At 50.1% G+C, this 22,466-nt stretch overlaps 1 protein-coding gene and 1 long non-coding RNA gene across 3 annotated transcripts in view; one reads left to right on the top strand and one right to left on the bottom strand.

Annotated features, from left to right (window-relative positions):
- Positions 1 to 22,466, top strand: part of PLXDC1 (plexin domain containing 1) — a 61,732-nt gene that overhangs the window by 29,037 nt on the left and 10,229 nt on the right. Inside the window, exons 4-10 of the mRNA XM_077853033.1 lie at positions 9 to 78; positions 693 to 815; positions 1,190 to 1,308; positions 2,263 to 2,362; positions 13,188 to 13,283; positions 17,947 to 18,028; positions 21,393 to 21,453. Of these exons, the coding sequence (XP_077709159.1) occupies positions 9 to 78; positions 693 to 815; positions 1,190 to 1,308; positions 2,263 to 2,362; positions 13,188 to 13,283; positions 17,947 to 18,028; positions 21,393 to 21,453 (651 nt within the window). The remainder of the gene's footprint in view (positions 1 to 8; positions 79 to 692; positions 816 to 1,189; positions 1,309 to 2,262; positions 2,363 to 13,187; positions 13,284 to 17,946; positions 18,029 to 21,392; positions 21,454 to 22,466) is intronic.
- On the bottom strand, positions 8,069 to 21,884 carry LOC144286509 (uncharacterized). Of its 2 annotated transcripts, none has more exons than XR_013354542.1 (5): positions 21,375 to 21,884; positions 15,011 to 15,108; positions 13,110 to 14,387; positions 11,093 to 11,529; positions 8,069 to 9,155 (listed from the first exon to the last, which is right to left on the bottom strand). It is a non-coding gene; the product is annotated as an uncharacterized LOC144286509 (long non-coding RNA). The 2 variants fall into 2 exon arrangements; XR_013354541.1 differs by having other exon boundaries at positions 8,071 to 9,155; positions 13,110 to 14,295.

The raw sequence follows: 22,466 nt of genomic DNA, 5'->3' as shown, positions 1-22,466 counted from the left end.
GCCTGCAGAGAGTGGTCTTGTCTTTTGATTTTCCTTTCTATGGGCATCCTCTGCGACAGATCACCATAGCAACTGGAGGTAAGGCTGTGTCTGTCGGTGGGACTGGGGGAGGTTTGGAGATCTCAGCCAGAACCCCAGGGGCCTACCTGGGAAGATTCATTGGAGGCAGGGGTACACAGACAGTAGAGGGTCCCACATCCCACACTGAGCTATGTTGGGGCCCCTATCTCAGGAGGGAGATCAGTGTGTGTGTTGGGCCACCTCCCTGATGTTGGCTGACTTGCTTGTGTGTGTGCGTGTGTGTCCCAGGGCTAACTCAGGCCAGCGTGGGCAATCCCTGTGGTCCCTATGCTTCTGAGCCTATGAATGAGAGAGAGGAGGAGACTTCCCTGAGAGCCTGATTCTTGGGACCAGGCTCTTTGCTGCTATGAGGAGCCCATCTTTGATTCCCGTGTACTTTCCCAGGGACTGGGAGAGGTGGGAGTCTGTGGCTCCCTAGAGGGGCAGGGAGAGCCTTCTCTGCTTGGGAGCCCCTTTGCTGCATACACACCAGACCCAGAGTCTAGCAGGTGGAAATGGGGAACAGAGGAGACTCGCTTCCAGTTCCCTCTGTGCTCTCCCTCCTTGCACAAGAATGCAAGTTGCTCTCTAGGCCTTCTCTAGTGACCTCTCCGCATTTATCCCCACCCCAGGCTTCATCTTCATGGGCGACACGATCCATCGGATGCTCACAGCTACTCAGTATGTGGCGCCTCTGATGGCCAATTTCAACCCTGGCTACTCCGATAATTCGACAGTCGCTTACTTTGACAATGGTGAGACCAGATCTCAGAGTTTAAGTCACCTGGCTCCAGGGCTCGCTTGTCCCCCTGCCTTTAGAGGAGCCCAAAGTCTAGAGAGGACAAGGTATTTGCCCACAGTCACACAGCCGGGCAGGCACCCCACCTCCCTGCATTCGGTTCTTCTGTATGTTGGGAACAAGAGGCCTGCGACCTAGCAGGGTCTGATGAGATAACAAAAGAAAAGTGCTTGGCTCTTAGCAGAGGTGACAAACATGATAGGCTTGTATTGTCTCACTCTCACCAGATTGTCCCTTGAGCACCCAACCCTCACCCATACCATCCGGATTCTGCAGGCCCTCCTCCCTGCACTGCCTCCCTGTCCAGCCAGGTCTCTGCCTTCTCCCCAGGGACAGTCTTTATTGTTCAGTGGGACCACGTGTACCTCCAAGGCCGGGAAGACAAGGGTGGCTTCACTTTCCAAGCAGCTCTGCACCATGACGGCCGCATTGTATTTGGCTACAAAGAGGTGAGTGAGCTTAGCCGCAGAGATGGCTGGGTCTTGGGGTCTTCATTCAGCAACTATCTGTGGAGAACCTGCAATGTGCCAGCCACTGGCCTCAGTGTGGGGAATACTGCAGTTAATGAGAGGGCCATAGGCCTGACCCTTGTGGAGATGTAGGCCTGGTTGGGGAGATAGACAGTAATTGCATGGACAAATGTAGAATCACCTCTAAGACAAGTGTTCCTAAGTAGAGCCAGGAGAGCCTTTCATGAAGCTTTTTTTTTTTTTTTCATGAGGCCTTTTATCTCAGCAGAGATCAAGGAGGCTTCCCTAAGGAAAAGAGTTGAGACCTGCAGGATTCATGGGAGTTAAGGAAGCAAAGAGGAGAGAGGGGAAAATCATGTTCAAAGGTCCTGTAGCAGGACAGAGGATGGCTGGTACAAAGCATTGAAAAAAGATAGCAAGGCTGGAGGGGAGAGAGTAGGGGGCAAGATAGGGCCCTTTGCCTATGGGAAAGGTCACTCTGGCTTCAGAGTGGAGAACAGATTGTTGGGGGCCCGGAGGGAAGGCTGGGAGATATTTTGGAGAGAGAGATGTTGCCAGCTTGGAGTAGGATGGGGTGAGACGGAGACAACTAGACAGATTTAAGAGCCAGGGAGCAAGTGAATTAATAGGCTTTGGAGATGTGTTAGGAGGAGGGGGGCATGGATGGAAGAAAGGGAGTGACTCCCAGGTTTCTGGCCTGCATGGAGATGCCATCCACTAAAAGCAAAGAAGAAAAGGAAATCTACTGGAGACGGTATGGGGGAGACTTGCAATTTGGATGGGGGCCCATTGGATTTGGGATGTCTCTGAGTCCTCTGAGAGGTGCCGTGAGCAGGCGGATGCATCTGGAGCTCAGAGGGGAGGTATAGGCTGGCTCAGGGATGTTTGGCAGGGATAGATAGAGCCTCTTCCACCCCGCCTCCCCCCCTACAGATTCCTATGTCCGTCTTGGAAATCAGCTCCTCCCAGCACCCCGTCAAAGCAGGACTATCAGACGCCTTCATGATTCTCAACCCATCCCCGGATGTACCAGGTGAGTCCCCAGGGATCCAGCAGAGCTCTCAAAGGGCTTGGACTGAGCTCCAACTGACCCAGGCTGTGGGTGGGTGGGGATTGGCAATGGAGGGGGTGGATGGAGGGCAGAGAGCTGAGCAGGAACCAAGGGAAGATGGAGCATAATGAGTTCTAATAGTTTTTCATTAAAGCCGAGGAACCATTTTCCCCCCAATGAAATCACCAGTGGAAAGTGCTGCTCTGTTGGATGGGGAGGGGAGCCACTCAGCACCCAGTCCATTTAGAAAGTCTCCAAAGACACCAAATTAGGATTTTTTTAAATTAAATTTTTATTTATTTATGATAGTCACACACACAGAGAGAGAGAGAGAGAGAGGCAGAGACATAGGCAGAGGGGGAAGCAGGCTCCATGCACCGGGAGCCCGACGTGGGATTCGATCCCGGGTCTCCAGGATCGTGCCCTGGGCCAAAGGCAGGCGCTAAACTGCTGCGCCACCCAGGGATCCCCCAAATTAGGATTTTTGAGGGCTCCCAGAACACAACCATAATTGCATCCCCATCCCAGGTGATAGGAGCATCACAGGGGGCTTCAGGGAGAGGAAGCCAGTCTGAGCCACATAGTTAACTGTCCTTCAGCAGATCAGATCTCTCTAGCCTCAGTTGCTTCTTCTGTAAAGTGGAGGTATAGCTGGAATGGTGCTTTTTCCTTCCTGATCCTTCTCCAGTTCTGATATTTTGGAGGGTCACAGCTCTTTCTCTCCTGCTTCCAACCTGCTGCTCACCCCCACCAGAGTCTTGGCTTCACATTTCTGGGGAAGACCCTGCAGGCATGCCATCCACTGTTTTTAGAGCCCTGGCTCAGATACTTTTGAACCTGACCTCTTCTGCTGTGCTGTGTATGCAGTAGTCCTCTGTCTACTGGGGGATGGGACTGGGGGATATTCTGAACTCCACTCTGGCCATGCCAGGCTGGATGAGAGGATGTGTGCGGAGTCACCAAGTACTTTCCTATAGAGAGGCAAGGCCCCACCATTCTGGGAACTCTAGGGCTTCCAGGCAAAGGAACTTTCTTACATCTGTTGGTTGAATTCAATCAGCACATGTGTTCTGAGTTCCTACTTTGTACTATGCTTTCTTTTCTTTTTTAAGATTTTATTTATTTGAGAGAGAGAGCAAGTGCACGTGCGTGAGTGGGGTGAGCGACAGAGGGAGAAGCAGACTCCCTGCTGAGCAGGGAGCCAGATGCCGGGGCTTGATCGTGGGACTGCGGGATCATGACCTAAGCTGAAGGCGATGCGTAATGGACTGAGCCACTCAGGAGCCCCTATACACTATACTCTGGGTGCTACTGAGATACAATGAAGAAGTCATGGAGGGATTTATCATCTGAGCGGAGCCTCTGTCCTTAACAACTCTGAGAGAAAGGACCAGGGCTCACGTTATAAGCCTTTATCCAGCACACTTCGATCAGTACAGTGTTAGGGGCTTGGCTCTGGAATCGGAAGCGTGGAGTGGAGTCCAAACTCTCCATAAGCATCTTCTGGCAAGTCACTTATCCTCTTTAAGTTCATTTCTTCATTTGTAGTTGGAGATATAAGTGGTCCTTGCCTTCTACAGTTACTGTGAAGATGAACTCAATGATGTGCATGAAGTGTTTGGTCCAATGTCTGGCACATCGAGTCTGAGTCCTGTACTAGAATCTTACTATGTTAGTCTTCAGCACACGACGATGCAGTGTTTTATAATCCAGCAAGACATCTGGTACAGTAGCAAACAGTGTAGAAATAGGGGCACATGATATCCTGATACTGGAGTGTCATAGGTCAGATGCCAGGACCACAAACTTTCATGTGATTTTTGTAGCTAGTGAGGAAGAAATCACATGCTGTAGTAGCAGTTTCCCAAACTTCACCCATGTGCACATCATCTTTGAGATTTTTGCCATTAACATGAATTACTCTCCTGCTACATATGAATGCTCTTCTTTATCCTAATCTATAAAATGATATTTTTACACAAATAAATGTGCCTGGCCTAAAACTCAAAAGATACAAAAGTTTGTATTGAAATAGTTAGGTTTGGGGGGGCAATGGGTAAAAAAAAGAAAAGAAAAGAAAAATTAGGTTTCTCTCCCATACCTGACCCCTGTCCTCAGTTTCCCTTCTTGGAGGCAACCTGGCTACCAGGTTATTTCTAGAGCTATAAGCATATGTTTGGATATTTAACACAAATGCTAGCATAGGATGCCACTATTCTGCACTTGAACGAAGTATATCCTGCCCATCTTTCCATATCAGCCCATACTTGATTCTTTTTAATGGCTACTAGATAGTCTGTTGCACAGATGTACCTTAATTTTTTTTTTTTTTTTTTAGATTTTGTTTATTTGTTCATAGAGACAGACCGAGCGAGGCAGAGACACAGGCAGAGACAGAAGCAGGCTCCATACAGGGAGCCCAGTGCGGGACTCGATCCCGGGTCTCCAGGATCATGCCCTGAACTGAAGGCGGCACCAAACCTCTAAGCCACCAGGGCTGCCCCAGATGTACCTTAATTTAACCAAACCCCTGAACATAGGCTTTACAGCTGTTTTCCATTTTACTGCAACAAATAATGCTGCAGTGACTCTTCTTGCAAGGAGCTATTTTTATGCACGGTTGTATTTCAGCAAGATAAATTCCCACCACTCCACCTGCCCCTCCCTGACCTTCATGAACACTTTGTGCTCTGGCAAGACCCTGATCCATTGCTCTACAGACAGCATCTGCTCTTAACTGGCTGGTTAAGGCCTGTACTGAGCCGGCTGCTACATAGTCTCAATCTCTCTGATTGTATTAGTTAGCTATTGCTACATAACAAAGTATCCTGAAATTTAGCAGCTTAAAACAGCAAACATAGGGGCACCTGGGTGGCTCAGTCAGTTAAACAACTGCCTGCAGCTCAGGTCATGATTTCAGGGTCCTGGGATCGCACCGGCATCGGGCTCCCTGCTCAGTGGGGAGTCTGCTTCTCCCTCTGCCCCTCCCCTCACTCATGCTTGCACGTGCACAAGCGCTCTCTTTTTCTGAAATAAATAAATAAAACCTTTAAAAAAACAAAACAGCAAACATATTATCAGCCCAGAGTTTCGCCCAGAGTTTCTGTGGATCAGGAAGCAAAGCATAGGTCCCCTGGTTCAGGATCTTGCCCAGGCTGCTCTCAAGGTGCTTGCCAGGTTATGGTCATCTCAACCACTGATTGGGGTGGGGATGTGCTTCCAAGAGCTCTCACGTGGGTGTTGGCAGGAGTCACTTCCTTGCGGAGGCCCCACCTCGGTTCCTTCCCTGTGGACCTCCTCATAAGGACAGCTCATAACACTGCCCCTGGCTCCCACCAGAGCAGGCAAGCAGGACAGCAGTAGAGGGTGGGCAAGACAGAGGTCAGTCGTTTTGTAACCTAATTTTAGAAGTGCCATCCCATCGTGTTTGTCATATTCTACTGGTTAGAGCGAATCACTAGGTCCAGCCCACACTCAAGACTGGATTCCACAGGGTGTCAATACCTTGGAGGTGGGTTCACTGGGGACCATTTTAGAGGCTTGATTACCACACTGATTATGATCCCATCCCCAGGCTCTGAGCTTTACAGTATCTTCCTTGGTCATCCTCCCAACACTGCAAGTGAAGTCTTTACTTTCTAAATGAGGACACAGAGGCTCAGAGGCTTGTGAAGTGTGACTTACTTGTGGTCACACAGCTCCAAGACAGAACTGAAACCCAGATCTTCTGGTTTTTTTAAACCTGGGGTTAACCATTGAGATTTTCTAAATCTAACCTGCCCCATTCCAGTTGGAGGGGTGAATCCTTTCCTCTTCAGCTCCCCAAACACCCACAGCCCTGTGTGACACATCCCAGGCTGTTCTGAGTGGCCAAGTCACCCCACCCAGGTGGATTATTGAGCCCTGTGGCGGTCTCATTGGTGCCTCTCTCACAGGGTTTTGCAGCCTGGCGGAGTCTCAGGAAATGTGTGTTGGATCCAGCTGCGGTACAAGGGTGAATTAGAGGAAGCCAGATCCCCCAGGGGCTGTCTGCATATGAGGTTTCTCTATGATTCTGGAATAAAAGGCTGTTTTAGAGCCAGCCAGGGAGATGTGGGGAGGCAGGAAGAAGGGCAGGGGAGGAAGCAAAGCCCACCTGCAATAACAGGAGGGCAGTCCCTCCTGCTCCGTAAAGCAGGGCTCTGTTGTGGGAGCTGCTGGATTCAGGACTCCAGGTGCTGTTTGCTGAGGTGTTGGCTCTGCCTGCCAGGGAACTGATGCCAGCATCTGACCCCCAGACACAGCCCCGCAGCTCCCAGTCTCTCATCTCCTTCCTTCTACCCCCATGTCTTCTTGTCACTGTAAGATCTGATCATGTCATTCTCTGGCTCCTTGTTGCCTGCAGCATGAAGTCAAAATCCTTTGTGTGGCTTTCAAGGTCCTGTGCAGCTGGCACAGCATATCCACTCTCTGTCCACCACTCTCTATCCGGGCATCGCTGGCCTGCATGCCCAGTTCCCCAGACCATGCCAAGGGCTGTCCACATCTCTATGACATGGTTCTTGTATAAAATGGCATCCACTTCAGCCCTTTTGACACTTGGCAAAATTTTAATCCATTAGTCTAGCTCAGATGTTGTCTCCTCTATGCAGCAGAACTCATGGTTTCCTTGGGCACTTCCTCCCCAGCTGGTCGTGAGAGCTCCTTGGGGGCTCACCATGGCCCCAGCGCTGAGCTCAGTGCCTGAAAAAGAGCAGGTGGTCAAAAAATGAGGAATAGTGCAAGAGTGGGTGCCACTGGACCTTGACTTCTGCTCTCTGGTGATCACCAAGTGAGAATAGGGGCCTGATGCTGCTTGAGGTGGAGGGAATACTTTGGTAATTAATTGCATCTCTCTTTGTCAGAGGTTTTTAAGCCTGGCTCCTGGCATAGACTTTAAGAAGAGTATTGGAGTGTGGGTGGAGCATATTCATATGCATGCATTTTTCTGGGACAGCATCCATGGCCTTCATTGGGTTTTTAAATGGGCCACCACCTCTGCTTTGGGTAGTGATGGATTTTATGTGGCTGGGAGGTCAGATTCCTCTGGGTCTGCTATTCAACCCACAAGTAGGGTATTGGTTTGGATTAGATTGAGCTGCAAATAACAGGAAATCCCAAATAACTATGGCTTAAATGAGACACAAATTCAGAGGCAGCTCTTTGGTCTGCAGCTCCTATTATTACCAAGATATTCCCATTGTCCAAGCCTCTCTGGGACACTGCCACCAGAATGGATGGTATCATTGTCTCTGTACCCAAGCTCCTCTCTGCCTGGAATGCTAGGAGAAGTGCAGGTTGGTTTCCCACTATTCCAGAATCCCTGAGCTACTGAACCCAGTCTGGTCTGCAGGACTGTGTCCTTCTCCAGGCTCCAAACATTTTCTTCCCACCCTTATCGAAAGGTAGGGGGAATTCATCGCAGTCTCTCTCTTGGGATTGAGAGAAGGAGATGCTGCAAACAGCCAGAGTTTTCCTTGCTATTATTTCCTTACATAAACTGTTACACCAGCTTTGCAGCAGAGCGTCTGCAGAGCATGCCTGATGCAGAGAAAAGATCTATGTGCAATTAGCAGCAGCTTTTTGCAGAGGCAGGCAAAACACACAAGGGTAGCTTATACACTCTTTATTTGTCCATAGGGCCCCCAAAAGTCAATATAATTTCCTTTATTCATTTGTTTAAGAAACTCTTTCTTGGGGATACCTGGGTGGCTCAGCAGTTGAGCATCTGCCTTCAGCTCAGGGTGTGATCCTGGGATCCCAGAATTGAGTCCCACATCAGGCTCCTCACAGGGAACCTGCTTCTCCCTCTATATCTCTGCCTCTCTTTCTGTATCTCTCATGAATAAATAAAATCTTAAAACAAAAACATAAACAAAAAAAAAACGAAGTCTTTCTTGGGATACCTGGATGGCTCAGTTGATTAAGCATTTGCCTTTGGCTCAAGTCATGATCCTGGGCTCCTGGAAAGGAGCCCCATGTTGCTCCCTACTTAGTAGGGAGCCTGCTTCTCCTTCTCTTCTGCTTGTGCTCTCTCTTGCTATCTCTCTCTCTCTCTCTAATAAATAAATCAAATCTTATCTTTTAAAAACCTCCTTCTTTCATGGACAGTATACAAGCAATTTTAGTGTGGCCAATGTCAAAACTGACAGAGGTTCTGAATCAGTGAAACCAGTTAATGAGTATTTAATTTCTCAGGGCTTCAGACTGTGGCCTGCCCCTTGGGGTACAGGACCCTCATTGTGTCCACCTCTGAGGTCCCCTACTGGGGCTCAACTTATGATTATTGAATGAATAGTCAAATGAGCAAAGAAAGACATGAACGAGAAAATTGAAAACTTATCCTGAAACTACTATCTTATATTTTTTTTATACCATAACCACCCATTTTGGAGGGCAGTTCGTGGTAGGGCTTGTCAGTCTGATTTCTTCTGACCAATCCAACTCTTCCCCACTGATGTCTGGTTTTGAAACAAAATGGGACATGCAAACCTCTCTTTTGAGCTGTTAACATTTCTTGTTTGGGCATCAGGGCTTTCTGTGTCTGGACCTTAGTATTTCTGAATCTTTGACAAATGGAGGCAGAGAGCAAAACAGAATGTCTCAAGATGCCAGAAATGTGGCTTTGGGGCGGCCTCTGTCTTGGTTCCGGAGGGATCTGTTGGTCATGCAGATGGACGTCATCATCCTTGGGTGAGCCCCAGATGTTGGCGAGATAATCCAAAAGCAAATAACTCCGGCAGGGATATGAAGAGTTCTGTTTATAGAGAAATAAAAATATTGCCAAAGCTGTACACTTAAACAAGTACAAGTTGGCAGTTGAAGTGAGCAAATATTTTTAATCAGAGGTCTATTTCCGTACACCCACCCTCATCCCCCTTCCAACTATAGTCTTCTCCTCTGCCCTGAGGTAGGGAGATGATGGTCTTTGGAGTGCATCTGGCCCTGTCAGGCTGCATTCTCACTTGAATTACACCCCCAACTCCAGTTCCCCAGCCCAGGTGGTGGGGAGGCCCATCACTAGATTCTGGTGTGAGGTTTGCTGGGAGTCTCGCCTTCTCTGGCTGCTCCTCATGTTTCTCCATCCCTGAAATCAGCCTCCTTGACAAATTCATGTCTCCATTCATGCCCAACCCTGACTCCACTTGTCCCTCGCATTTCACCTTCCTTCCGATCCCAGGAGTAAGCTCTTCTCTACCTCCTTGCAGGTGGAGAAATCTGGAAAGCCGGTTCTCCCCTACTTTGAGCTCTAAGGTAGAAAAGGGCATGTCTGGCTGCAGAGCCCATTGGGGGCTGACCTTTTGAGAAAGACCATAGTCTGGTGGGCTGAGGCAGAAGGGTGTTCTAGCTTTAGGCTGTAGGCTAAAGCTGTAATAAGTTGCTGAGGTTTTGTGACTATCTACAAAACACTCCTTCATTCAGTCATTCCTTGAGGTCCTGTTATATGCAGGGCCAGGTGCTAGGGGCTGGGAGATGGACACAGATAACTTGCAGGCTCCACCCTGGAGGAGCTCACAGCCTGGTAGGGTAGGTGGCCAGCAAAGTCAATATTGATGGAGTGGTGTAACAGGTGACGCTAGACATCCTGCAGGAGGCTGTGAAGCTCAGAGGAAAGGCCACTAACTGAGCCCAAGGAGGGTGGAGAAGCCTTTAACGAGGGTGTGTCCCTTGAGCAGGGTCTTGAAGGAGGAAGCAGAGAAAGGAAGAAAGGTTTACATAGACTCTAGACCCCATGGTCTTAGGCCCCTTGGAAGACCTGGAATTTCACTTTGTTTTCTTACTCTTACATTCTTACTCATACATTACTCTTACATTGTAGTGCTAAAATGTAGTGTAATTTTTCAGAAAGAGGGATGGCCCTTGAGGGTGGTGGGTGGGACAGAGCTGTTGAAGGCTGCCCAGGTATCCTCTATCTACATGTCCCACATTCCCTAGGCTCACTTAAAGCCCAGGCCACCTTCCCATAGCAGTTGGTGTCACATAGGGAGGGGCCTGCAGTGCATATGGGCCTTTGTTTGGATTAGAAATGGAGCAGATGAATTGCAGAAGGGTGACCTTCCTCACCCCAATCTCTTCCAGACCCCACTCCTGCTTGGCCACAGGCCTTTCTTACACCAAAAAAAAAAAAAAAAAAAAAAAAAAGGTGTGTGTGTGTGTGTGTGTGTACAGGGCTCTGTGAACCTCATTCCTTCAGCTTTTGATAGAGGAGTCTCTCCTCCCTAGGACCTTGGTAATCCTGTAGACATTGGGCAGTGACTGTCTGATATTTATGAGGCTTGCCTCTCAGCCCCTTCCTTTTCAGACTTAGGATTGCTTAGGAAAAAAATAAGCACACAATTACTCGGCATTTGGCTTAATTATTTGTTTTTACAGAAACATTGTAAATATTTCTCTTCTACCCTTTTAGAACACAAATACAGTAGTCCCCCGCCCCCACTCTGATCCGTGGGGACACGTTCCATGACCCCCAATGGATGCCTGAAACCATGGGTAGTACTGAAGCTTATATATACTATGTTTCTTCCCATACAGACATACCTATGATAAAATTTAATTTATAAAGTAGGCACAGTAAGAGATTAACAATAACTAGCAATAAAACAAAGCAATAATAAAATCATAACAACATAATATAATAAAAGTTAAGTGACTGCAGTCTCTCTCTCTCAAAATATCTTATTGTACCATACTCACCCTTCTTTTGTGCTGATGTGAGATGATAAAATGCCTACATGAGGAGATGGAGGGAGGTGAGTGGCGTGGTTGACCATGGGTCACAAACCAGGAAAGTGAAGTCGCGGATATGGAGTACTACTGTAAGGAAACCAGGAAGAAATACGGTGTGCCAGGGACCCTTGTGCAGTCACAAGAGTAGAGTGACCACGTCTCTTCCCAATGCTGTGTTCAGTGACTCCAAATTGGTAGCTTGAGATCAGCGCAGGAAGTATTTACAGCATGGAAATCAGCAAATTCCACAGTCAGGACTCATTCACTGCATAGAATGTTTCCAGGACATTCTGTGTTTGAGAATGTTTCAGGGGCTGACACTTCTATCATGCAGCACAGGAACTTTTTAACACCAGACCAAATGGGGTTCAATCTTGGGTTAATAGGAGGCATTGATTCCAAGACTGGGGATAAATAAATGATAGAAATGTAGATGAGATGTTCTTTTAAGCAGATTCTTCATTCAGGAGGAGGGCTGGGGGATGGGGCACCCAGCTATTGCACACGATGCCTTCCCTTTCACAACTGGGCCTGAAGAGTTCTGCTGGCACCCTGGGAAAGCTTCTTCCAAACCATCTTCAGCTGAGAGAGAGTTATGTCCTTACTACTCTGGGCTTCCTGTAACAAAAACCCAACTAAAACTAGCTTAAGTGGAAAAAGTGATACGAAGTAGCCCAAAGAATCAAAGGAAGAACTGATAGCTAGGGAGACAGGGACCAGGGCAGGTCCTGGGACACCAGAGCCTGCAAAGCCACCAGTATGTCCTACTTCATGAGGCTCGCGTGTGAGCTTGGACCTATGGCCATAATTTTTTCTCAGCTTCATTACTAGGAAGCAAAGGACCTTTTGGTTACAGCTGAAAAGTCCCAGGGAAGGTCTCTGATTGGTCCAGCTTACATCAATGCGCGGCCCTGGACCAATCACTGGGTAGCCAGGGAGGCAAGGTCATGGAGGAAGATGGTAGCTCCAGTGCAGATCACTTGTAGGAGTGGGCTAGGGGCGGTTCGCCCAAAGGGAATGCTGTTTCCAAAAGGAAGATGGGGTACTGGGCAGGCCAAGCACTACATGACCCCTTCTCCTTGTAGGGAAATTCATTCACAAAGCTCAACGGCTGGCTGCCAGCCTTCCAGAGCCTAAAGAAACCAACCCTAAGTCCTGGTTCTTGGGTGGGTGTGGGGGTGCAGTGGGAAATATCAAAGCATCTCAGACTGTCATTTTAGAAGTCTTCTCATCCATAATACACTTTTTTCCTCCCAAGTGTGTTGGAACAGGGGTTTCTGTCTTTCCACATCACAGAAGAGAAACTGGGGCCCTAAGATTGGGAGCAGAACTCAAATCAGAACTCAGATCTCTTGAAACTGATGTCCTGTAGGGAGTTCCTGCAGGGACTGAGGAAGAACAGAAGCCCAGCCCCAGGCTCTGAACCTTGTTCTGGCTTCCACCTAGGAAGGAAAAGGTTCTCCAAGTTCAGCCTGTGCATCTGCAGACATTTGCGGAGCATTTGCTGTGGGTCAGGTTCAAGACCAGATGCTCACAGCCTAATGGCCCCACCACCCAGATAGACCCTCACGACCACACATATGGGGAGTGCAGTGGGAGCAGGGTTCCCGGCCTAAGTAAAGAAGAGGAAGGAGCTGACTAAGGAAGGCTGCTCAGAGGAAGTGGCCCTGAGCTGGATCAGGAAGCATAAGCTAGACAAGGAGAGAAGGGGTAGAAGAACATTATGGGCCAAGGGAACAGCATCTGCAAAGGCAGAAAGCCACGCAGAAGCATGAGAGCTCCTACACCCTGACCCCAGGAGTAGCCAGGCCTCTGTGTTGAGTAGTTTAACCTGTTTACAATACAGAGCTCTCTCTCAGGGTCAACTCGTGTCCTCTTGACTCCCTTCAGCTTCAAGATCATTGTCCCAGGTTGATGAGTTTACTTCCCACCCTCAGTACTGCATATTGACTCCCCCATCCATTCGTTGCAATCTCTTGCCCACCTGTCAGGCTCCAGGTACAAGCCTCAGAGGCCTCTGGCTGTGAGATGCTCCTGATGACAGGCTCTGCCTCTGTTTCAGAATCTCGGCGAAGGACCATCTTCGAATACCACCGTGTGGAGCTGGACCCCAGCAAGGTCACCAGCACATCAGCCGTGGAGTTCACCCCACTGCCAAGTGAGTAGAGTGTGCTCCCACCGAGGGAGGGCATTCCACTGTCCTGGAACGAGCTTCATAGTCAAACAATCTGGATTCCATTCCCTGGCCCACAACTGACCCCCGTGTGGGTATGGCCACCTAATTTCTCTGGGCTGCCATTTCTTATTTGTCACATGAGCCTTATACCACTTCCCTCCCAGAGCTGTGGTAAGAGTCAGAACCACAGTAGGTAGAGTTGAGGACATTAATGGCAACTCTGCCACTAACTGGCATGTCCAGAGGTGTGGTTTGTACTTGACATGTGACAGCTATTGTTATTAACACACAATTAAAACCCAAGATAAATGTACCTCTGAAAATTTTTAGACTGAGCCCCCAGGAAAGATAATCCAGGAACTGAATGAACTGGTCCTTACATTTTTTTGGTTACATTTTCCTTAGATGAGGAGTAATGCCAGAGTCCAGAGGCGGGAGGGAATAAAGCAATTTAGCCAGCAGTCCTCCAAGAACCATTGCTCTGGCCCTCTGCCCCACGTCTCCCCTCCCACTCACCTATAGTTTAGGGCACACCATGGCCGAGGCCCCAGCTGCTGCCCTGGACCCCACAGGATCTGATTTGGATGCTATTCAAGATGTGGTCAGGGCAGCTGGGGAGAGCGAGGGAAAGGAGAACAACACTCCTGTTCTTGCATTTTTATTTTCTTATTATTTTTTAAAGTTTATTTATTTATTTAAGTAATCTCTACGCCCAACTTGGGACTCAGACTCATGACCCTGAGATCAAGAGCCACATGCTGTCCAGATTGAGCCAGCCAGGTGTCCCCTGTTCTTGCATTTTTATTTTTTTAAAAGATTTTATGCATTTATTCATGAGAAACAGAGAGAGGCAGAGACATAGGCAGAGGGAGAGGCAGGCTCCCTTCAGGTATTTTCCCAGGGCACTCCATGCGGCACTCCATTCCAGGGACCCCTTCTCCTTGCCTTCTGGGGCATTTCTTGCCTTGCCTTCCCTTCTTCTTCCCTGGAGGTTCTGGAAGCAGGGTGGGTGGAGAAAGAAGAAGGGGAGGAGGAAAGTTCTTGAACACTAGGTCTGTCTCAGCAGAACTCAGCAGGTGTCTTCCCCTGGGAAAGAGGAAGGACACACACACCATGGGGGTCACACAACTAGGACCCCCTGCTGGTCACAGCCCCATCCCTACCCCAGCTGTCCTCTTTCTATGCAGAGGAGACCCGGGCCTGAGAAGCAGGGGTTCCTCAAGGACTGCTAAGGGCAAACCTCAAGTTCTAGAACTTGAATAAACTGCACTTAGGAGCAAGGACATCCAAGGGCAGGGTAGCTGCCTGGGCGGAAGTGAAGCGTCTTGGGAATCATTTCTGGGACACTGTCTGTACATTTCAGCCACTTCCCACCCCTCCAGTGAATTTTGTGAGCATTTAATAGCACTCAGGACATCTGAAATTCAGATGAGAAATAAAGGTCAGTGGGTTGTACTCATACCCCACCGAGGCTCCCAGGCTTTTTTCTCAGGGCCAGTTTGCCTAGAGCCTTTTAAGGAGCCTCCAGAGCCACTGGGAATGAGCAGGCTGTGGGCTCCCATGTGGTTGCCTATGTGGGTACAGTAGATGGGGCAGGGTCAGCGCTATGGGACCTATGCAGCTATGATTTGAACCCCTGGAAGGCCGGTTAACTTGGGCCTGAGAAAACTCTGCATCTCCCCCACCCCCATGCAGGATTTCTCCCTTACCTTTGGGTAGGGCAGGACTTAGCCAGATTCTTCCAGAGATATGGATGGTCTTTCTCCAAGCCATTGCACTCTGTGGCTGATTCCTCCTGGTCACTCTTCTGGAAGACACATGAAAAGGTGGCACAGGCTCAGGGTGGGCGCTGGGGCAGGGAAGCCCCCACTGGGACCTCAAGGCTAAGAGCTCAGGGTTTTGGCTCCCGCAGACCTCAGTTCAAACCCAGACCTGCCGCCCCTAGCTCCCTGACTCTCTAAGTCTTCTCAGTTCCGTCTCCTGTAAAACAGGGCTATCAAAACTGCCAATCCATCAATTCTATAAACATTTGTAAACTGCCTACCACACGCCAGGTGCTGTTCTAGGTGCCCTGGATACAGCAGCACACAGAACAGCTGGAGAGCTCTTCTACTGAAAGGACACAGTGCCACCTACAGCCAGTCCCTCCCACAGTGACTGAAGGTGACTCTGTGCCCACAGCAGCTTTTCTCCCACTCACCCAGGGCTGGTTCCCAGCTGCCATCTTGTTGGGGGTCCATGGAATGCAAACTGGCTCCCTAATCAATGGATTGCAGTCATAGCCCAGAAAGACTCACACAGTGAAGAAATGGGTGTGACAAGTATTGAAAGTGGCTATTTTTTCTTAGTTGTCACTTCTTGCTGTTGTCATTGTGTTCTATTCTGTTCAGCTGCTCATCACATGGGCCCTTGTGCTGCACACAGTTCCTCCGGGTGAGGGCCTGGCTCTCCTTGTAATAAAACACACAGGCTCTGTGGCAGCTGCTGCCACCCAGAGATCACGCTGGGTGATCATCAGTGGGTGGCGCTCAATTGCAAGTGAACAAGGTTTAAAATCCAGCCCCCCTACCTCCTGCCCCCTTGGCCCTCTCTGCTCCTGTGCTTGGCTGGTGCCAGAGGAGTCCGTGCACCCTCTAGCAGCCCGCTCCCACTAACTCCTCTGCTCTCCAGCCCTGCTCCAGGCCAGGCCCCAGCTGTGGCTCCTCCTCATGCCTATGCTCCACAGCTTGTCCACTCTGCCCAGGCCATTAGCATTATGGCTGCTGTTGGGAACATGGCTAGAACATGCTCCTCCTGAACCTCTACATTCAACGTCTTTTCTGCTTGGAATTCTCCTCTTCCAGGCTTGCTTCTTCCCTTTTCTCAATCTCTGCCCAAATGACTTCTCCTCAGTCGCCTTTGCCAACCTCCCCAAATAGAACATACCTCCATGGCCATCCTGCCTCCCCATCCTGTGCCACTTTTTTCACAGCCCACTGCCAGAAACCCTAGTCTAGATTCTGTTGTCTGTGTGTTGTTGGCCATCTCCTGTGCTAGACTGCAGAATCCATGCAGACAGCTGGTCTGTCTGTCTTTCCCTGTTCATCCGTGCATCTCCAGCAGCTGGGACAGTGTCTGCCTGTGGCAGGCACTCAATAAATATTTCTTGAAAGAATGAATCGGCGGATGCCTCGGTGGCTCAACTGGATAAGGGTCCCACTCTTCATTTCAGCTCAGGTCATGATCTCGGGGGTCTAGGGATTGAGCCCCTGTCGGGCTCTGCACTCAGCAGGGAGTCTGCTTGAGGATTCTTTCTCTCCTTCTCCCTCTGCCCCTCCCTAAGCTCGCACTCTCTTTCTCTCTCTCTCTCTCTCTGATATAAATAAATCTTTTTTAAAAAAGAGGAAGAATGAATGAATGCATGCATGAATGAATGAGTGGATGAATACCTGGTAGGTACACTGCAGAGAACGAGTAAGATCACACAATCACTAGCAGCACTTACTGGGCTCAGCATATGGCCCGCACTGTCACAGACCCTCTCCAGTGTTACCTCATTTCATCCTCACTGCACGTGTACCAAGCAGAGAGCATCAGGATCCCTGTTTTATAAATGAGGAACTGAGGCACAGTGAGGTTCGGGAACTCCCCAAGTAGGACATGTGAACCCAAGTGAGCAGAGAGATCCACATGGTCCCCCACCCCCCATCCCAGGGTAGGTCAATTCCAAGAGGAGAGGGAGAAGAAAGGAATGGAATTATGAATGCCTGGTTTACCCTCACAAACAGCAGTGCTCAGGCTTCCCTGGGAGCAGGTGAGTGAGGAGGAGAGTGAGGAGGAAGAGACAGGCCCGGGGAGGATTTCTGGTGCCAATCCCCCCAACATGGGCCAAATGTGAGGGAATGGGGGTGCTCCCAGCTAGCACTGGTTGGGGCGGGGGCAAACCAGAACATCTTAAACATCCTTTTCTGTGATTATAGCCAACAAAAGCATATTATAAACATTAAACTTGCTAGAAGACTAGCTCTTACTTGTTCCTACCACAAGAGGAAATAATACTCATGTGAGGTAGCAGCCTGGTAGCTAACCCTACAATGGCAATCATGTTGCAATATAAAGGTATCAAATCAGTGTGTCATACATCCTTAATGCACACGATGTTTATGTCACACGTATCTCAAGAGAAAGAATCCTTTCACTCCTGTAATTGCGGGCAACAGCCCAGCAGAATAACTTCCCAAAGTAGGTGAGATCCCTTGGTCCATGCTTCGAGGCCCCTGTAAGTTTTCTTCACAAGCCTCATCACAATGATAATTATGTAGTTCTGTCTGTTTGATGATCTGTTTGGTGTCTGTCTGCCCCTAGGACTGTAAGGCCCAAGAAGGCAGGTACCGGGACTCACTGTGCAATCCTCAGCACCAGCTCGGGGCCCGACCCCCCGGTTATGGAAGGAGGAAGGAGGACAGGGGAGGAGGGAGAAAAAGATGGAAGAATCAGGGCTGGACTCAAGTGAGGGTGGCATTAATGACCACGAGGGTCCCTGCTACACAAAGACTTCGTAGCTCTGTAAGGGCCCAGCATTTGGGAGAGTTGTGCCTTTCAGAGGTCCATGGAGGTCCATGGGGGAGGGTGTGCTGTTGAGGGACAACCGCCTTCTCTCTTGCAGCCTGCCTGCAGCATCGGAGCTGTGACGCCTGTGTGTCCTCGGACCTGACCTTCAACTGCAGCTGGTGCCATGTCCTGCAGAGGTGTGTGCCCAGGCTGAGCCTTTGGTTCCCACGAGTGGGCTGTGGGGGAGGGACAGAGGGAGGCCCCGCCCCCTCCCTGTGCCTCAGGCCTGGCTGCCAACATGAGAGTCTCTCTAGCTAGTCTGCTGTGCCCCCGAGGACTAGAATGTCACAGGAGTGAATTTTTCCCTGAGGCCTGTGACCAATCAAGGGGACTATGCTACAGGGTCCCAGTTTCTAAGTTTCTGGAAGACCATTCAGAGATCCCATCTACTGCAGCTTGTCCTCACATGCTGGAAGGGTTGGTTCATCCCTCGGCACCACTTCTAGAAGAATGGTCCATAGCTGGGAGGATCCCAGGATCAGCTGGGTCTCGTGTTAAATATGCAGATTCCTGGGGCCCACCCCAGACCCCCGTATCAGGATCTCTGGGAGGCGAGCCCAGGAGCCTGCATTTCAACATGGCGCCTCATCTGCAAACAAATGTGAGGCCTGCCAGCTCCAGAGTCCCATTGCCATTGGAGGAGAGCCCCGTGACCCTCATACATCACCTTAAGATCTTTGTCAGGCTGTAATGAGATTTCCTGAAAACTGGGGGTATGGAAATTGTGGGCATCTGTGGAAGGTTAGGGCAGGCCACAAAGCTGTGTTAGCTTGGTTCTGGAAACAGGGAAAATTCTGGATGAGATTTGGGTTCAAGGATAAAGTTCTTAAATCCAACTCATCTTTCACTCCTTGTTCTGAAATCATTTCCTTACAGATTAGACTCACAATTTGAGCCCTGTTCATCCATCCAAGATAAATAGCAGGAGGGGGAAAAAAAGCATTTCTGTGGGGACTCGAGCTCTCATGAGAGTGGGAAGCCCTATGAACTCCGAGAGCCTACCAGGGCAATCTTGCAAATTGCAAATTATAGAGTCTCCGCATTCCTTGCAGCTGTGGTGCATCTGTCAGCGCTTCCTTCGCTGCTTTCAAATATCCCGGTGCAGAAATAGAAGCTTCTGCCTTCACAGGCGGCCTGCCCAGCACAGGACACAGCCCAGGCCAGGAGGAGAGGGGCTCCTGAGTGTTCTTCCCACCAGCTGTGCTCTTATTCACTCTCCTGGGGCCTTAGTTTATTTTCCCTGTAAAATGGGCTGTGGGTATGTGACCTGGGGAAAGATGGGTGAGGAATATGCCATCATTTTAATTTCTCAACCTACCAAAGAGTATTTTTGCAAAGTGTCCAAGGCCCTGTGCACAAAAGGCATGGAGCCTCAGAGAGAATACCTAGGGTAGAACCCACGTTGTTTCTTCCTGGAGCGCAGCTTTGCAGCGTGGTCCTTCTAATACACTCTCAAGTTTCCGAGCCACTGTCTCAGCATGGAGAGATAGCCCAGATGACCTCAGATGAGCCCTGGGATCCTGGGGCTGGCTGCCACCACATGACTCAGCGTCCAACCAGAGCTGAGCCATGAGAACTTTAAAATGGGTCAGATGAAAGCAGAACCCTCACACTGACACATCCCCATTTAAAACATACGCCCAAAGCCAGAGACCATGACAGTTTAATGAGGGAGGGAGAGGGCAAGGGGTGGGGTAGGGCAAGGCCTTGAGTGTGGACATTGCCTTTGCTGTGGTCATGTCAGCTCTGGGACAGAGAAGCTCCAGCAGGGAGCAAGTGAGGTTGATGTGGGGCTGAAATCCTGTTCCCCAATGCCCATGGGCCTGGGCTCACCCTAGCACGGCCCTCTCTTTGCCAGCTCTCTGGAGCCTCAGCACCAACTGAGAGCTGACCCCAGGTCCCTAAAGAGCCAGTGGGCAGGGCTGATGCTGAGGGACTGGCCATTGGGGTGTCTCCCACCAACAGCTGCTTGCAATCACCCTGTGGGTTCTCAGCTTCCCCTTCCTCGCCACCCACTCTGCCTTCCGCAGCCTCCCAGAGCTTCCCCTCCTTACCCAGGGGCTGGATCTGGTTTAGACAATTTCACTTCGGTAATGGTATCTTCCTTTCATCCCACATTGCACCCCCAGCCCCAACCCCAAGGGCCCACTCCGGAGTCTCAGCATGGCCTTAACTCCAGGATTTGGCCAAGGGAATGAAGGCCCTAGTCTTTGCTTTACAGCATCACCGTGAGGGTCCCATGATATAGTACAGGAGTAGCATATGGCTGGGGCAGCACCTGGCATTCAGGAGGCACTCAATAGAGGCCATGTCTCATGCCTTTCTCTGCATCTGGGTTGGTTGGCTCAGGGCTTAGAATGTGATGCTCTTAGACCTATATCAAAGACTCAGTCCTTGAAAGAAGCAGTTAGTTTGGCTTGCAAAAAAACTTTAGTTTCCAGCCCCCAATAGACCCCCTAATCCTCTGTGCTCCAAAGTAGTGGGCACAAAGGACCGGGGGGTGTCAGGGGAGGAGGATGGCTTAGTTCGGCTGTCCCAGCTGTAGGAGAAGCATCCCAGACCCTGAGGAGGCATCTTCAGAAGAAAACACTGACAGTGCTCAGAAATCCTCCACCTCACCAGGTCTCCGGCAGATGGGTGGGCGGTTGCTGGTGAAGAAAATTAACTAGCCATGAATCCTTTCTCAGCACTGGTGGCTCATGATATTATCCTTCCCATGCAGATGTCCCAGAGCTTAAGTAGGGCTTAGTGGATTCCCTTGGCACCAGAGTGAAGAATGGAAATTCGAGCATGGAGAACATTCTCTGGTTCATTCTCATACCCCCACCCCTTCCCTAGGGAAGTTCTTGGCATCTTCCAGCCAGTGGAGCTGCACAGTGTCCTTTCCTGGGATGCTGGCCAGCCAGGTTTTCATCTCTCCTAGCCTCTGGCAAGACCCTCATTTCTGCCCTTTAATGATCACACAAGGAGATATGGGCTAAATCTGCAGATGTCCACCTTCAGCCCAGCCTCTGCTTGTCAAGTTTAGGTCTCTCCCCCAAGAAAGACGAGGATTATCTGTGAATAAGCGAGACTTTCCCCAGAAGACATTTGTGTGAATTCCCTGGATTCTCAGCAGTTTCATAGCAGCCTAGAGCCAAGAGGATCTTAAAGTTCATTTGAGGTTGTGCAGTCCTTCTAGCTCCCTATACACTCATCTGGACAGATGTGGCCCTGGTCCTGGGGAGGTGGGTGTGGGGGAGAGTGGAGATGCCACAGACAGCCTCCCTTCCTTCTGAGGAAGGAGTATTTGGGGAAGGGGGCTGGGCTTGCTGAGAGCTGTCTGGTGCTGAGGAGGGCACCTGCCCAGTGGTCTTGATCACTGCAGCCCTGGGAGATCGGCCCCCTCCTTGCCATCATCATCGGAGAGCTGTTAATGAACTGGGGGGGGCGCAGAGTGGAATGAAGGGGAGGGCTTCTCTGTCAATCCATCACACTTCTTACCTTTTGGTCCCCTTGCAGATGCTCCAGTGGTTTTGACCGCTACCGCCAGGAGTGGCTGGCCTACGGCTGTGCCCAGGAGGTAAGAAGCTTCAGTGAGTCCAGCTGTGGGGAACAGATAGGGCTGCCAGCAGGCCCCTCCCCCAGTAGCTCTTCCCAAGGCATCTTTGGCTCTTGGCGAAATTCTCCTCTCCATCTGGGACTTGTTTCTCAGACTGCTCTGAGCCAGTTAGATCAGACTTGGGAGATTTTAGAGGGTTCTCTGGGTTCCTAAGAAAAGCACTTCTGGTGACTTGGTCTTGGGCAGACAGCTCTCTGGGAGCGCTTTTGGTGCTTGCAGAGGTACGTTGGGCATGGTGTTGGCCACAGCTGGATCCTCTGGGAGGCTGGTGACATCCTCGGAGCAGCTGCCCTGGCTCCAGCCCTCAGGATTTTCAGGGAGGCAGATTTTCCTGGGAGTGAGGAGGATTGTTCCAGGCACCTCCTCCCATTTAGAATCCCATACAGGTTCCTTCTCATTGATGGAGTCTTCTAGAATGCTCAATATTTTGATTCTGGGTGGGGAGCATCCTATTCTTACACCTTGTACCAGCAAAGGGTACAGGAGGCAAAGGGGGCAAAGGGGGCAGGAGGTCCATTCACCCATGCGTCCTTTCCCCCTCCCTCCCTTCTTGCCATAGGAGCACATTGGTATGCCCAGCACTTCACTGCATGCTGCCCTACACCTGCTCTGATTTAATCCGAACAGCCCCAGGAGTTAGGGGCCAGTGCCCTCCCCACCTCCCACCCCACCCCCTGCACCCCTGCTCAGAACAGGAAAACTGGAGCAGAGAAAGATTTAATGACTTGACCTGCCTCTCACAACTGGTGGGATATGAAAGTTTCAAAACATAAGCCCCCAGACCCCACACTGTGCGCTCAGCACTGCCGTTATTAGTAAGGCTGGATGAGCTTTCTCTGGCCCGAATAGAAATCCTGTCTAGCAGCCCACTTCTGACATTGGCTGTGGCGGATGTACGGATTTGCTTTATTTGTTTAAGATTGGCATCTCGGCTCCTTCCTCGAGGAAGGATTCGAAGCAGCTGACAGATAAAT

The sequence above is a fragment of the Canis aureus genome, chromosome 16 (assembly GCF_053574225.1).
Source record: "Canis aureus isolate CA01 chromosome 16, VMU_Caureus_v.1.0, whole genome shotgun sequence".
Classification (NCBI taxonomy): domain Eukaryota; kingdom Metazoa; phylum Chordata; class Mammalia; order Carnivora; family Canidae; genus Canis; species Canis aureus.
The sequence above is the reverse complement of the archived record's forward strand: the minus strand, read 5'-3'. Positions and strand labels throughout refer to the sequence as shown.